The sequence below is a fragment of the Rhincodon typus genome, unplaced genomic scaffold, assembly GCF_021869965.1.
Source record: "Rhincodon typus isolate 14 unplaced genomic scaffold, sRhiTyp1.1 hic_rhity00001134, whole genome shotgun sequence".
Taxonomy (NCBI): Eukaryota; Metazoa; Chordata; class Chondrichthyes; order Orectolobiformes; family Rhincodontidae; genus Rhincodon; species Rhincodon typus.
Window position 1 is genome coordinate 20,114 of NW_025966772.1, and position 11,678 is coordinate 31,791.

The window sequence follows — 11,678 nt, forward strand, 5'->3', positions numbered from 1 at the left end:
CAACCTCCGTCTTTCTAATGTAAATAATCCTAATCTACTCAACCTCTCTTCATAGCTAGCGCCCTCCATACCAGGCAACATCCTGGTGAACCTCCTCTGAACCCTCTCCAAAGCATCCACATCCTTTTGGTAATGTGGCGACCAGAACTGTACGCAGTATTCCAAATGTGGTCGAACTAAAGTCCTATACAACTGTAACATGACCTGCCAACTCTTGTACTCAATACCCCGTCCGATGAATGAAAGCATGCCGTATGCCTTCTTGACCTGCGTTGCCACCTTCAGGGTACAATGGACCTGAACACCCAGATCTCTGTGCATCAATTTTCCCCAGGGCTTTTCCATTTACCGTAGAGTTCGCTCTTGAATTGGATCTTCCAAAATGCATCACCTCCCATTTGCCTGGATTGAACTCCATCTGCTATTTCTCTGCCCAACTCTCCAATCTATCTATATTCTGCTGCATTCTCTGACAGTCCCCTTCACTATCTGCTACTCCACCAATCTTCGTGTCCCCTGCAAATTTGCTAATCAGACCACCTATACCTTCCTCCAGATCATTATATAAAAAATCAATGAAAGAGCTGGAGGTGGAGTCGTATTGTTGGTGGATCTCTTTCACATCTCAGTTAGAAGGTCATGGGTTCAAATCCTGCTTTAGACGCCTTAATGCATAAACCAAGATGACGCTCCCAGCAGAGTACTTGGGGCGTGCTACATTGTCAGAGAGCCAAAATTCCATTGAGATGTTAAACCAAGGCCTGACTCGTCTGTCATGTGGTTGTAAAGATCTCTTGCTGCTGATTTGTGTGATGGACTCCTTTACGTACACCCGTATTTCATACAGAGTAAGCCAGCAATCTATAACCAGTAACATTTACAGAACAGAGTTTCAAATGTTGCTAGATGGCACTATTCAGTTCTGTTCAGCAAAATGGGAGAGGTTTTGTTGAGATTTTCAAAAGCTCACTGAACAGTTCAAATGTTATAGACAGAGTTTGAGAAGGAGACAGAGCAGACTCTGTGTTAAGAGTGCTTTTAGCTGTGCTATGGGAAGGCAGCTGAAATGCACGAATTTTACGTGGGAGCCTCCGTGTGAAATGAAGAGCAGTTGGATTGCTGTCCGAGGGAGAATTCAGGAAGAGGTTCTAGGAGTTGGTTAGCAGCTAAGTGTTGGTGTCTTAACTAGAAGTCCTGGGGAGCTGAGAAAGTAGGAAGATCACTGGCTTGTTGGGCGAAGCCATGAGAGGCTTGGTAGAAGCCTATAAGTGCTAATGTTTCAGTGAGGCTGAAAGAATGGGGGTTGTAAAGCTCTCGAACAGTTGTTGTTGAATGTAACCAACTACATTTAGAACTTGGGACTGGGGGTGACCTTGCGAGAAGAATGGTTTGGTGAAGCTGATTGTTGCTGAAGAGCTGGAATAAAAACAGAGAATGCTGCAGAAACATAGCAGGACTGGCAGCATCGGTGTGGAGAGAGAAACACCGTTAATGTTTCAAGTTTGATATGACTCTTCTTTAGAACTGAAAGGGGCTAGAAAATTGTTGTTTTTAATGCTGTTTACAGAGGGAGAAAAAGAGTAGCGAGTTGAGAGACGTTGAGGGTGCCTGGAGTAAAAGCAGCGATGGAGTTAAAATGACAAATGTAAATGGTAAGGCTGAAGAGGAGAGAAAGGAGTCACGCTGCTAAGAGCAACACCAAGATATGGCTGGGTTAGGGAAGGAATCTAAAATGGTGGACAGAGCTCAAGCTCTGATGTTGATTTCAGTGTTGCGTCCTAGAGGCTATACAGAGCTGAAGTGGAGAATGGAATGTTGTTCCTTAAGCTTGTATTGAGCTTCATTGGTTCCATTTTCCACGTAGGCACTTTACAGTTTCTAGGACCCAACGTGGAGTTCAACAACATCAGAGCATGACCTCTGTCATCCATTTTGATTTCAAACAACCCCCTGCTCCTGGCCCTATCTTATTGACTTTGCTCTTAGCAAAGCGCACCCATTTTCTTGTTTCCACATCTATCATTTACAGCTATCTTGCATCTCTGTTCCTCCTTTACCACCATTAGCGCTTCCTTTGTCCTCTGCTCTGGGCAACCTCACCGTCTGTTCTATTTGCTACCCCCAATCTAGCAACACCATTAAAACCACCATTTTCCAACTCCTTTCTGTTACAAAGTCTTCCCAGGCTCAAAACATTAGCTCTGCCTTCTCTCTCAGTTGCTGCCAGACCTGCTGAGTTTCTCTAGTAGTTTCTGTTTTTAATTTAAATTTCCAGCATTTATTTAGGTGAAGAGCTGGTGTTGCACTTATGAATGAGTAACTGGAGTGAAGTTTGAATCCAGGGAAGTGTAGCCCTAAGACAGGACCAGAACAAGAGCAGTCATTGAGGCATTTCATGATAGAGTGGCAGAGAGAGTTTCAAGGTCAGATTGACAAAAGTGAAGAATTATAATCCCTTGTGAAATTTAAAGAGATTTAGTAGAAACTGCAGATGCTGGAGAATCCGAGACAACAAGGTGCAGAGCTGGATGAACACAGAAGGCCAAGCAGCATCATAGGAGCAGAAAGGCTGACATTTCAGGCCTAGACCCTTCATCAGAAAAATGAAGAAGGGTCTAGGCTCGAAACATCAGCCTCTTTAAAGAGATTTGTTGACTTTGCTGTGTTATTAACATCTGTGAGGTGTTGCTGAGAAATCAGTGGGATTTTTCTTGATCACATTTGCTTTTTGATGTGGGCTGTTTGATTGCAGTCTATGACTGAATTTACCATATTATTAATTCTGGGTGTTAAAAATAAGTTGTATATGTATTCTCGATATTGTTACTGTTCTAACATTGTCTAGTAAAGTCTGTTCCTTTTAAGAGCATGAAATCTTGTGACTTTACTTTCTCAGCCAGTCACTTAGATCTCTCACTCTTTCTACTTTAAAGGCTACTGGTCCCTGGCCAGCTCAGCCTGGTCCCTCACAATAACATTGAAGCGAGCCTGAACCAACATCACCAAAAACAATTATCTAGTTATTATCATTTCACTGTCTGGGAGCTTGCTATGCTCAAAATTATCTGCCATGCTGTACATTAAAGTAGTTTCACCGCTTCAAAACATACATCACCTGATGTGAGGAGTCTATCCATTCATATCTGGCTGTGTATGTGTACTCATACATATATTAACTGGTCAATTTGATGTTGCTAATGACTTTGTCTCCTTTGCTTCAGGCTGAAGAAATTGAGTATTCCTGTGAAAAGTGCAATGGCAAAAGTGCAATTGTGACCCACAAGTTCAGCAGGCTGCCCAGGTCAGTAACTGAGTGTGGGACAGCGTTCCAAACTCTCTTTGGGCCCTATGTCCCCAGAGATAGGTACAGAAATGAAAGATGAATGCTCCCATCTCCACAGGCAAACCAAATAAATTTGGGAGCAATCTCTACTCTGTTCTGAATGGGGTAGATCTACAAGGGGAAAGCCTGAGGTACAGCAGTTAAGCAGTAGCTAAAGTGAATATTGGTCCATTGGAAGATGAGGCTGGGGAATTCATAGTGGGGAACACAGAAATGGCAGAATCACTAAATCAATATTTTATTTTATAATCCATGTTTTCACAGTGGAAGACACTAGTACCATTCCATTAGTGATGCGATGCAGAAGTTATAGAGAAGAAAGGACTTAGAACGATCATTATCATTAGGGGAAAAAGTACTGAGCATTGGATTGGATTGGAGAGAAAGCTTCCAGTTGATTGGAAAATGCTAATGTTCAAAAGGGCAGGGAGGCGGAAAGTAGGAAGCTGTAGGCCAATTAGTTTAACATCTGTCTTATTGTTAGTCTATTATTAATGAGCTAATTACAGGACACTTGGAAAGTCAAAACGCAGCACAGTGGTTCAGTGGTTAGCACTGCTGCCTCACAGCTCAGGCACCTGGGTTCAATTCCACTCTCCGGCGACTCTGTGTGGAGTTTGCACGTTTTCCCCGTGTCTGCGTGGGTTTCCTCCGGGTGCTCCGATTTCCTCCCACAGTACAAAGATGTGCAGGTTAGGTGGATTGGCCGTGCTAAATTCCCCGTAGTGTTCAGGATGTGTAGATTAGGTGGGTTATAAGGGGATGGGTCTGGGTGGGATGGTCTGAGGTTCGGTGTGGACTTGAGGGGCCGAAGGGCCTGTTTGCACACTGTAAGGATTCTATGATCCATGATAACAATAGATTTGGTGAATGAGTCAAAATTTAACAGATGGAGCATTTTTTAATGCGTTAGCAGGATGTGAGTATTGCTGGCTAGTCCAGCATTTTATTACCCATCTGTAACTGCTCAGTGTACAGTTAAGAGTCAAAATGTATCACTCACTTGTCTGGATTAAACTCCAGCTGCCATTTTTCTGCCCAGCTTTCCAACTAATCTATATCTTGCTGTATCCTTTGACAGCCTTCCTTAATATCCACAACTCAAATTTTTGTATTGTCTGCAAACTTACTAATTAGCCCACCTACATTTTCAACCAATTCATCTATATGTATTACAAACAAACTCTCAGTTTAAGAGTAGAGGGAGTTTTGCATCCACTCCTGGGAGTGTTTGGAAACAGTACAGAGGGAGCTTTACTTTCAGTTTAAAAGCGTAGAGAGAGCTTTATTCTGTGACTAATCCTATGCTTTAACTGCCCTGAGAGTGAGTTTGACGTCAGGTTGTCTAAACTTCTGCTCTCGTGTACTACTGAAACTGCTTTGCTGTAATTTCTGCCTGACTTCTTCCTACAGGGTACTGATACTCCATTTGAAACGGTACAGTTTTAACGTGCAGCTGTCTGTGAATAACAAGCTTGGTCAGCAGGTGATCATTCCAAAGTACCTGACCCTGGCGGCTCACTGCACAGAGACCACAAGGCAGCCCTTTTCCCTAGGTTGGAACACACAATCTGCAATGTAAGTGAGGGCAGAATGAGGAGGGCTGTTACAATGAAGAGAGGGATGCATGGCTGCATGGATGTGACTTGAATAGCCATGCTGATGTAGTGTGGATATGTCTTGTACATCCTGCAGTGCTGTTCTGGAATAGATTGGGAGGCCCCAATGCACCCAGCTAATAATCTGTACACACAAAAAGTTAAATTTATTTCTTTCAGCTGTGACTCAGTGGGTATCATTTTTGATTCTGTCACCAGAAGGGTTTTGATTTAAGTCTTTCTTTGAAGAGATGCGCACACGACTATATGGAAAAGCAACACTGATGATGTTGTAGTCTTTAAGTTCTTGTATTTTTAGATGAGCCGTTCTCTCCAGGCCTTGACTGTACTGCGATGGACCTGAGGGATCCTGTGGATGCTATGGAAGAAGAACAGAGGTGTTCTTTCTTTGTCCAGCCCCTGCCCATCATTTATTCCTTACCCAGAGTTACTAAGGTTAAGTAGTCACAGGTATGACGAATTAATCTTAGTAGCTCTGGCTGAGGGATAAATGCTAGGGAGGACACTAGAGAGAACACCCCTGCTCTTCTTTCATGACGTGGGAGTTTACTGTCCGCAGATTAGCTGCTTTATCCCCTATATCACAACAGTGATTATACCTCAAAGTGCTTTAGGCCATCTGAGGAAGTGAAAGGCGCTATAGAAGTGCAAGATGTTCTTCCTTAAAAGCAGCTATGAATTACCTCATGTTGCAATGTGTCACCACTGTTTATCTCAGCACAAAGTAATGCATTCTTCCTGATCACTTTGCTCTTCATTCTGCTTCTGTTTAACTGCCTGTGCACAGTTGGTATAGGTTAGTTTGTCGCCTGATTTCAGGGGTTGGGTTCAGATTTGGGATTAGCAAGTCTCTAACAGTGTTTCCACAGACAGTAGGCAGGATCAGTTTCAACCGTAATTTTGCGCCAGTTAAATAGCCGCAATACAAGTTGCCTTTAATAGTGCAGCATTACCCAAGGTGTGTCACAATAGCGTTATCAGACAAAGTAAGGAGTTCTTTACATTTCATGTTCAAGGTTTTAGTATTACTTTCCAATTATTTGGGAAGGAAGTAGTAGTTTGCTGCCTGGGCTAATGTGCAGTCTCTGATATAGCAACATACCTCATTGAATGTTTTTAAGGCAGAGAGAGATTTTTGAACAGTAAAGGGTTATGATAAGTGGGTGAATAAGTGGAGCTGAACCCACAAAAAGATCAGCCTTGATCCGATTGAATGGTGGAGCAGGCTTGATGGGCCAGATGGCCTACTCGTCCTCCTATTTCTTATGATCTTGTGTAACATCATCTTCTCTGTTTTGAATTTTGCAGATCACGACCACTCAAAACTTCGCAGTCAGTGAACTCTACAACTTCCACATCCACACTGGGAAGGTGAGTAATCACAGTCTGGTCTCAGTGTAGTGTAACCTGCAGTTTAGAGTCCAGGAAAGTGAGAAACCCTGTAGGAACAAGTGGAACAAATGGGATGTGAAGTGTAGGAACCAGAGGAATGTGAGGCATGGGTGAAAAAGACGGTGATATAACAAAGGACAGAGACCTCCGGTTTGGGGCAGACGATGAATGGAACAGTTGAGTTCTGAGAGAGTTAGCACAGGATTTGAGAGGATGTGGGTGTGGGCACAAAACCAAAATAACAGTAGCATTACTTGGATGTTCTGGGGGCAGTGAGTTTTGGCAGAGATTGAAACTTTACCTTGGTGTTTGTAAATTGTGCTTGAAGCTTCTCCAGGTCAGAGAGGAAATTTTATTTAGGGTTTGTGTTCTCACCCCTGCAGCAAGCTTGATTTTGACTCCCTCTCCATGCTGATAAACTGCTTACAGGCACTGCAAGATTATCTGGCTGGGGAATATTAGTGGGCGTAGCAATGTTCCAGTCAGTTTGATCTTGCAGGACAGTAGGAGAGGGAATCCACTGTAAGCAATGGGTATTTCAGTGTTAACAGACGTGGAGCTGGAAAAGTACGGCAGGTCAGACAGCATCCAAAGAGCAGGGAAGTCAACGTTTCAGGCTGAAACCCTTCATCAGGATGTTGGCGAACAAGCACAAGATGGGTTCCTGCCTCATGTTGTGGCTGAGTGCTTCTGACTGCCTCATTCCAAGTGTTCATCCACAGGAAGTACTGTTTCAAGTCTGCAATCGTGATCCTGGACTCTGACAGCGAGGAGGAACAGCTGAAGCGGGCAATGGTGATCAGCAGGCAATTGAATGAGCAGGTCCAGCGTGAGACACAGCAGGAACAGGAGGAAATGCAGCTGGTAAGTCTGGCTGAGAGCTGAGGATATCACGTAACTTACCTCTCTGTCCCTGAGCAAAAAAGAACTCTCATTCATAATGGCACCATTCAAGTCATCCCAAAGTGCTGTATAGATGAAGAAATATTTTCGAATTGTTGTAACTGTTGTAATCTGTAAAACGTTAGTTGCCTCAAAATGAATAGTTTGGAAGGCACGTTATTCCAACAAAGAACAGTCCTGCTCTTACAATGGATTGTAATTGCTATTAAAGATTCAGTTCAATGTTGCATCCTAAAGTTGGCACTGTCGACAGAACAGCCTCCTCTAGCTCCTTCCCCACAGCATTGGGAGTCTTCACTGCAGCCATGAAATGGGGCTTAAGACTTGTGACTGCGGTGTGAGTTACCAATAGCTGAGCAGTGCCAATAGTTCTTCTGTCAGTGTAGTATTCACATCAGATCTCACCAAGTGTCTACTGCTGAAATGTCAATGTGTTCTTTCTGTCTCCTGATGATGTTTGTTCCCAGCATTTTCTGTTTTGGGAAATTACTGAACAAGCAAGGAAGCAGTTTTTCCTAACTATTTTTGTACTTTCAAATTGGAAAATTTAAACTGGTTTTAATTTATATGATAACCCTTACAACACCTATGGAGAATCACAAATTCATCTCTCTGTGGAATTCATTGAATGCGAGTTCCTTTTTTTAAATTCATTCACAAGATATGGGTGTCCCTGGCTAGGCCAGCATTTATTGCCCATCCCTAATTGTCCAGAGGGTAGTTAAGAGTCACCTACGTCACTGTATGCCTGGAGCCGCACGTAGGCCAGACCAGGTTAGTATGGCAGTTTCCTTCCCTAAAGGATATTTTTGAATCTTGTCCTTCCAGGTGGTATAGGTCACAAGTTTAGAAGGTGCTGACTAAGGAATGTTGGTGATTTTCTGGAGCGCGTCTTTTAGTTGATACACTCTTTAACCATTATTCATTAAATGCTGAAGGTAATGGATGGGTGCCCGTCAAACAGACTGCTTTGTCCTGGAAGCTTCTTGAATATTGTTGAAGGTGCTGTCTTCCAGACAAATGGGAAGTGTTCCTTGAAACTCCTGAATTGTGCTTTGGGGAATCAAGAAGTGAGTTAGTTGTTGCAGCGTTCCCAGCCTCTGACCTGGTCTTGTAGTCACAGTATTTATATGGCTGATTCAGTTCAGTTCCTGGTCAGTGGTCACCTCCAGGATGGTGATAGGGGAGGTCAGTAAATGTAATGCTGCCATAGTTTTCAAAATCTTACAATTTGCTCCCTAATAGCACTGGTGTACCTATATAACGTCGGCAGTGGCAGTCTGAGGAAAGAAGCATACCACCTCAGTCTCCAGGATAACTAGAGATAGGTGATCGTTTCTGGCCTTGTTCGCAATGTCCACAACCTGTGAAACAATTTTTTTTTTAAAAATTTGCTGTTGTGGTTTGACATCCTGTACTGATACTCCAGTGAAGCATTGTGGAATAGTCTTTATATTAGAGGTGCTGTAGAAATACAAGTTCTATATTTGAGCTGAATACTGGACCGGGATGCTATTGTGTCCTGCACCACATTGATTGCTTCCTCTTTTCCTCCCTCCCTCTTTCTCTCTCTCTCTCTCTCTCTCTCTCTCTCTGTGTCTTGTTCGCTGTCTCTCTCCCCCGACCCCTCCAAGGCACTGAAAGCGAGCAAGCGGGAGTGGAATCGCCCTGCCCCAGCCACTGCATTGGACTCCTCGTTTGACAGCATGAATGAAGACGAGCTCCTGGCAGCTGTGTTGGAGATCAGCAAGCGGGAAACCCACTTCTCGCTGGGCAGGGAGGAGGAGCAGGAGAAACCGAGCAGCAGTCCTGATACTGGCTTCGGTGACGACGAGGCTCAGGAATTGCTGGAACAACATGAGTCACCAGAACCAGATCTGCACAGGGCCCCTGTGGAAATGGGTAAGTAGGGCAGGGCACAAGGTGGGGTGGGATGGTGCTGCTTGGCCACATGGACAGGTGAGATGGTGAATGATTTTTGACTTTGACCCCTATAACACAGTCAGAGATCTACAGCACAGACCATTGTGTCCACACCAGTCAGAAAAAGCCACCCAGCTATTCTAATCTCATCTTTCAGCGCTTGGCCCTTAGCCTTGTATGCCATAGCATCACAATAATAACCTCTTAACAGACATTTATCAACCTCCATTTAAAATGAATAATTGATTCAGCATCAGTTACCATTTGGGGTAATGTTTCTAGTATTATATTTACTAATCATTCTCTTGAAAGATGAGGATTTGAGGTTTTATGCCCGAGCCCTTGGCTCCCCACCCAGCAAAAATAGTTTTGCTTTTAATTCAGTTGAGCCCTTTAACATCTTAAACTTGTGTATTTAAATAGAGCCTGCCAAAGTCATGAAAGACTTTGATGAGAACAAGGAGAATAAAACTCCAGAAGGCTCCCAGTGTGAGATGGACTGGATGCAGCAATATGACCTAGACAGGGAGCGAGAAGAACAAGAGCTGCAGCAAGCACTGGCCCAAAGTCTCCAGGAACAGGTCAGCACTTGGAAGATCTGGCTTTGTGGGTGCTGGAAGGGTGGGTAGCGTGTGCTTTTGATCAGAGATGGGTTTGGATTTTTTTTTGCCAGAAAGCCAATCTTATGAGGCTTCCATTGCAATTTTTAAGCTTCCACTTAACAGGCAGCTATGTTCTTTGTCTATTCTCAAGAGAACAGCACCAGCACCTGGGAATATCATATACTCACGTTCTGGAATGGACCCTAAGCCTATGACCTTTAAACCCAGTGTGCCTTGTTCTTCGTTTGCCTACCTTGTGTCACTTGATAACAGTGTATGTGGAAACCATTGTGAATGATATTTATCATTAACCCAGAGCCACTTTTAAATAAATTCGCTGTGTCATTTGCCAGGAAGCACGAGAGATGAAAGAAGATGATGACTTGAAGAGAGCAACAGAGCTGAGTATCCAGGGTAAGGCACCACTGTCATTCAGTAATTGTTGCATTGTTACTATTTTCGATTGTGTTTGCTGCTGTGTAGGTGTGTTGGCCAATTTTCTCTCAGGTTTGCAAGCAGTCAACAATGAAACAGTGGGAGAAATGCTATCTTTAGATAAATTCATGGGATCCTTTCTGTTGACATCTAGACCCTTGGTTAAGGTCTCACCCAAAAAACAACTTTCAAAAATGCAGTGCTCCCTCTGCCTTTCACAGAATTGTTAGTGGGGTCTGTGCTATGGTGGGGCATCAATTGGCATCACTTCTGGTATGGGTGAGAGTGTCACAAACTGAATTGAACTGTAATATATCAGGGCTCTTGTGCAGCAGTAGTATCCCTATCTTTGAGCCAGGAGGCCTGGGTCTAGGTGCCAACTGCTCCAGAGGTGTGTAATAACATCCCTGACCAGATAAGAATCATTAGAATCCCTACAGTGTGGAAAGAGGCTATTTGGCCCTTCGAGTCTGCACAGACCCTCCAAAGAGCATCCCACTCAGACCAAGCCCCCACACCCTATCCCTCTTGACCCTGCATTTACCATGGCTAACCCACCCAGTCTGCACATTCCTGGATACTACAGGTCAATTTAGCATGGCCAGTCCACCTAATCTGCACATCTTTGGACTGATTAGAAATTAGGTTAGGTTAATTAGAAATTATTGTGAGAAAGTCTGAGCAGGGGACCAAGTTGAATGATCAGCCATGATCATATTGAATAGCAGAGCAGGCTTGAATGGTCAAATGGTCTACTTTTCCTGTATTCCATACTACTATGTTCCTATACAAAGAACAAAGAAAATGACAGCACAGGAACAGGCCCTTCGGCCCTCCAAGCCTGTGCCGATCCAGATCCTATATCTCAACCTGTCACCTATTTTCCAAGGATCTGTATCCCTCTGCTCCCTGCCCATTCATGTATCTGTCTAGATACATCTTAAATGACACTATCGTGCCCGCCTCTACCACCTCCACTGGCAACGCATTCCAGGCACCCACCACCCTCTGCGTAAAGAACTTTCCACGCATAACTCCCTTAAACTTTTCCCCTCTCACCTTGAAATCATGACCCCTAGTAATTGAGTCTCCCACTCTGGGAAAAAGCTTCTTGCTATCCACCCTGTCTTATACCTCTCATGATTTTGTAGACCTCAATCAGGTCCCACCTCAACCTCCGTCTTTCTAATGTAAATAATCCTAATCTACTCAACCTCTCTTCATAGCTAGCGCCCTCCATACCAGGCAACATCCTGGTGAACCTCCTCTGAACCCTCTCCAAAGCATCCACATCCTTTTGGTAATGTGGCGACCAGAACTGTACGCAGTATTCCAAATGTGGTCGAACTAAAGTCCTATACAACTGTAACATGACCTGCCAACTCTTGTACTCAATACCCCGTCCGATGAATGAAAGCATGCCGTATGCCTTCTTGACCTGCGTTGCCACCTTCAGGGTAC

The 11,678-nt window shown here is 43.9% G+C and overlaps 1 protein-coding gene across 1 annotated transcript; it reads left to right on the plus strand.

The window, feature by feature from the left end:
* Positions 1–2,960: 2,960 nt before the first annotated feature.
* Positions 2,961–10,289, plus strand: LOC125481185 (ubiquitin carboxyl-terminal hydrolase 37-like; the record flags this gene model as incomplete). The annotated part of the gene is made up of 7 exons (XM_048592384.1): positions 2,961–3,301; positions 4,757–4,921; positions 6,271–6,333; positions 7,077–7,218; positions 8,892–9,159; positions 9,604–9,761; positions 10,136–10,289. Coding segments are annotated over exons 1-7 (1,063 nt in total), but the record flags the coding sequence as incomplete, so codon positions are not given.
* Between the last annotated feature and the right edge of the window lie 1,389 nt (positions 10,290–11,678).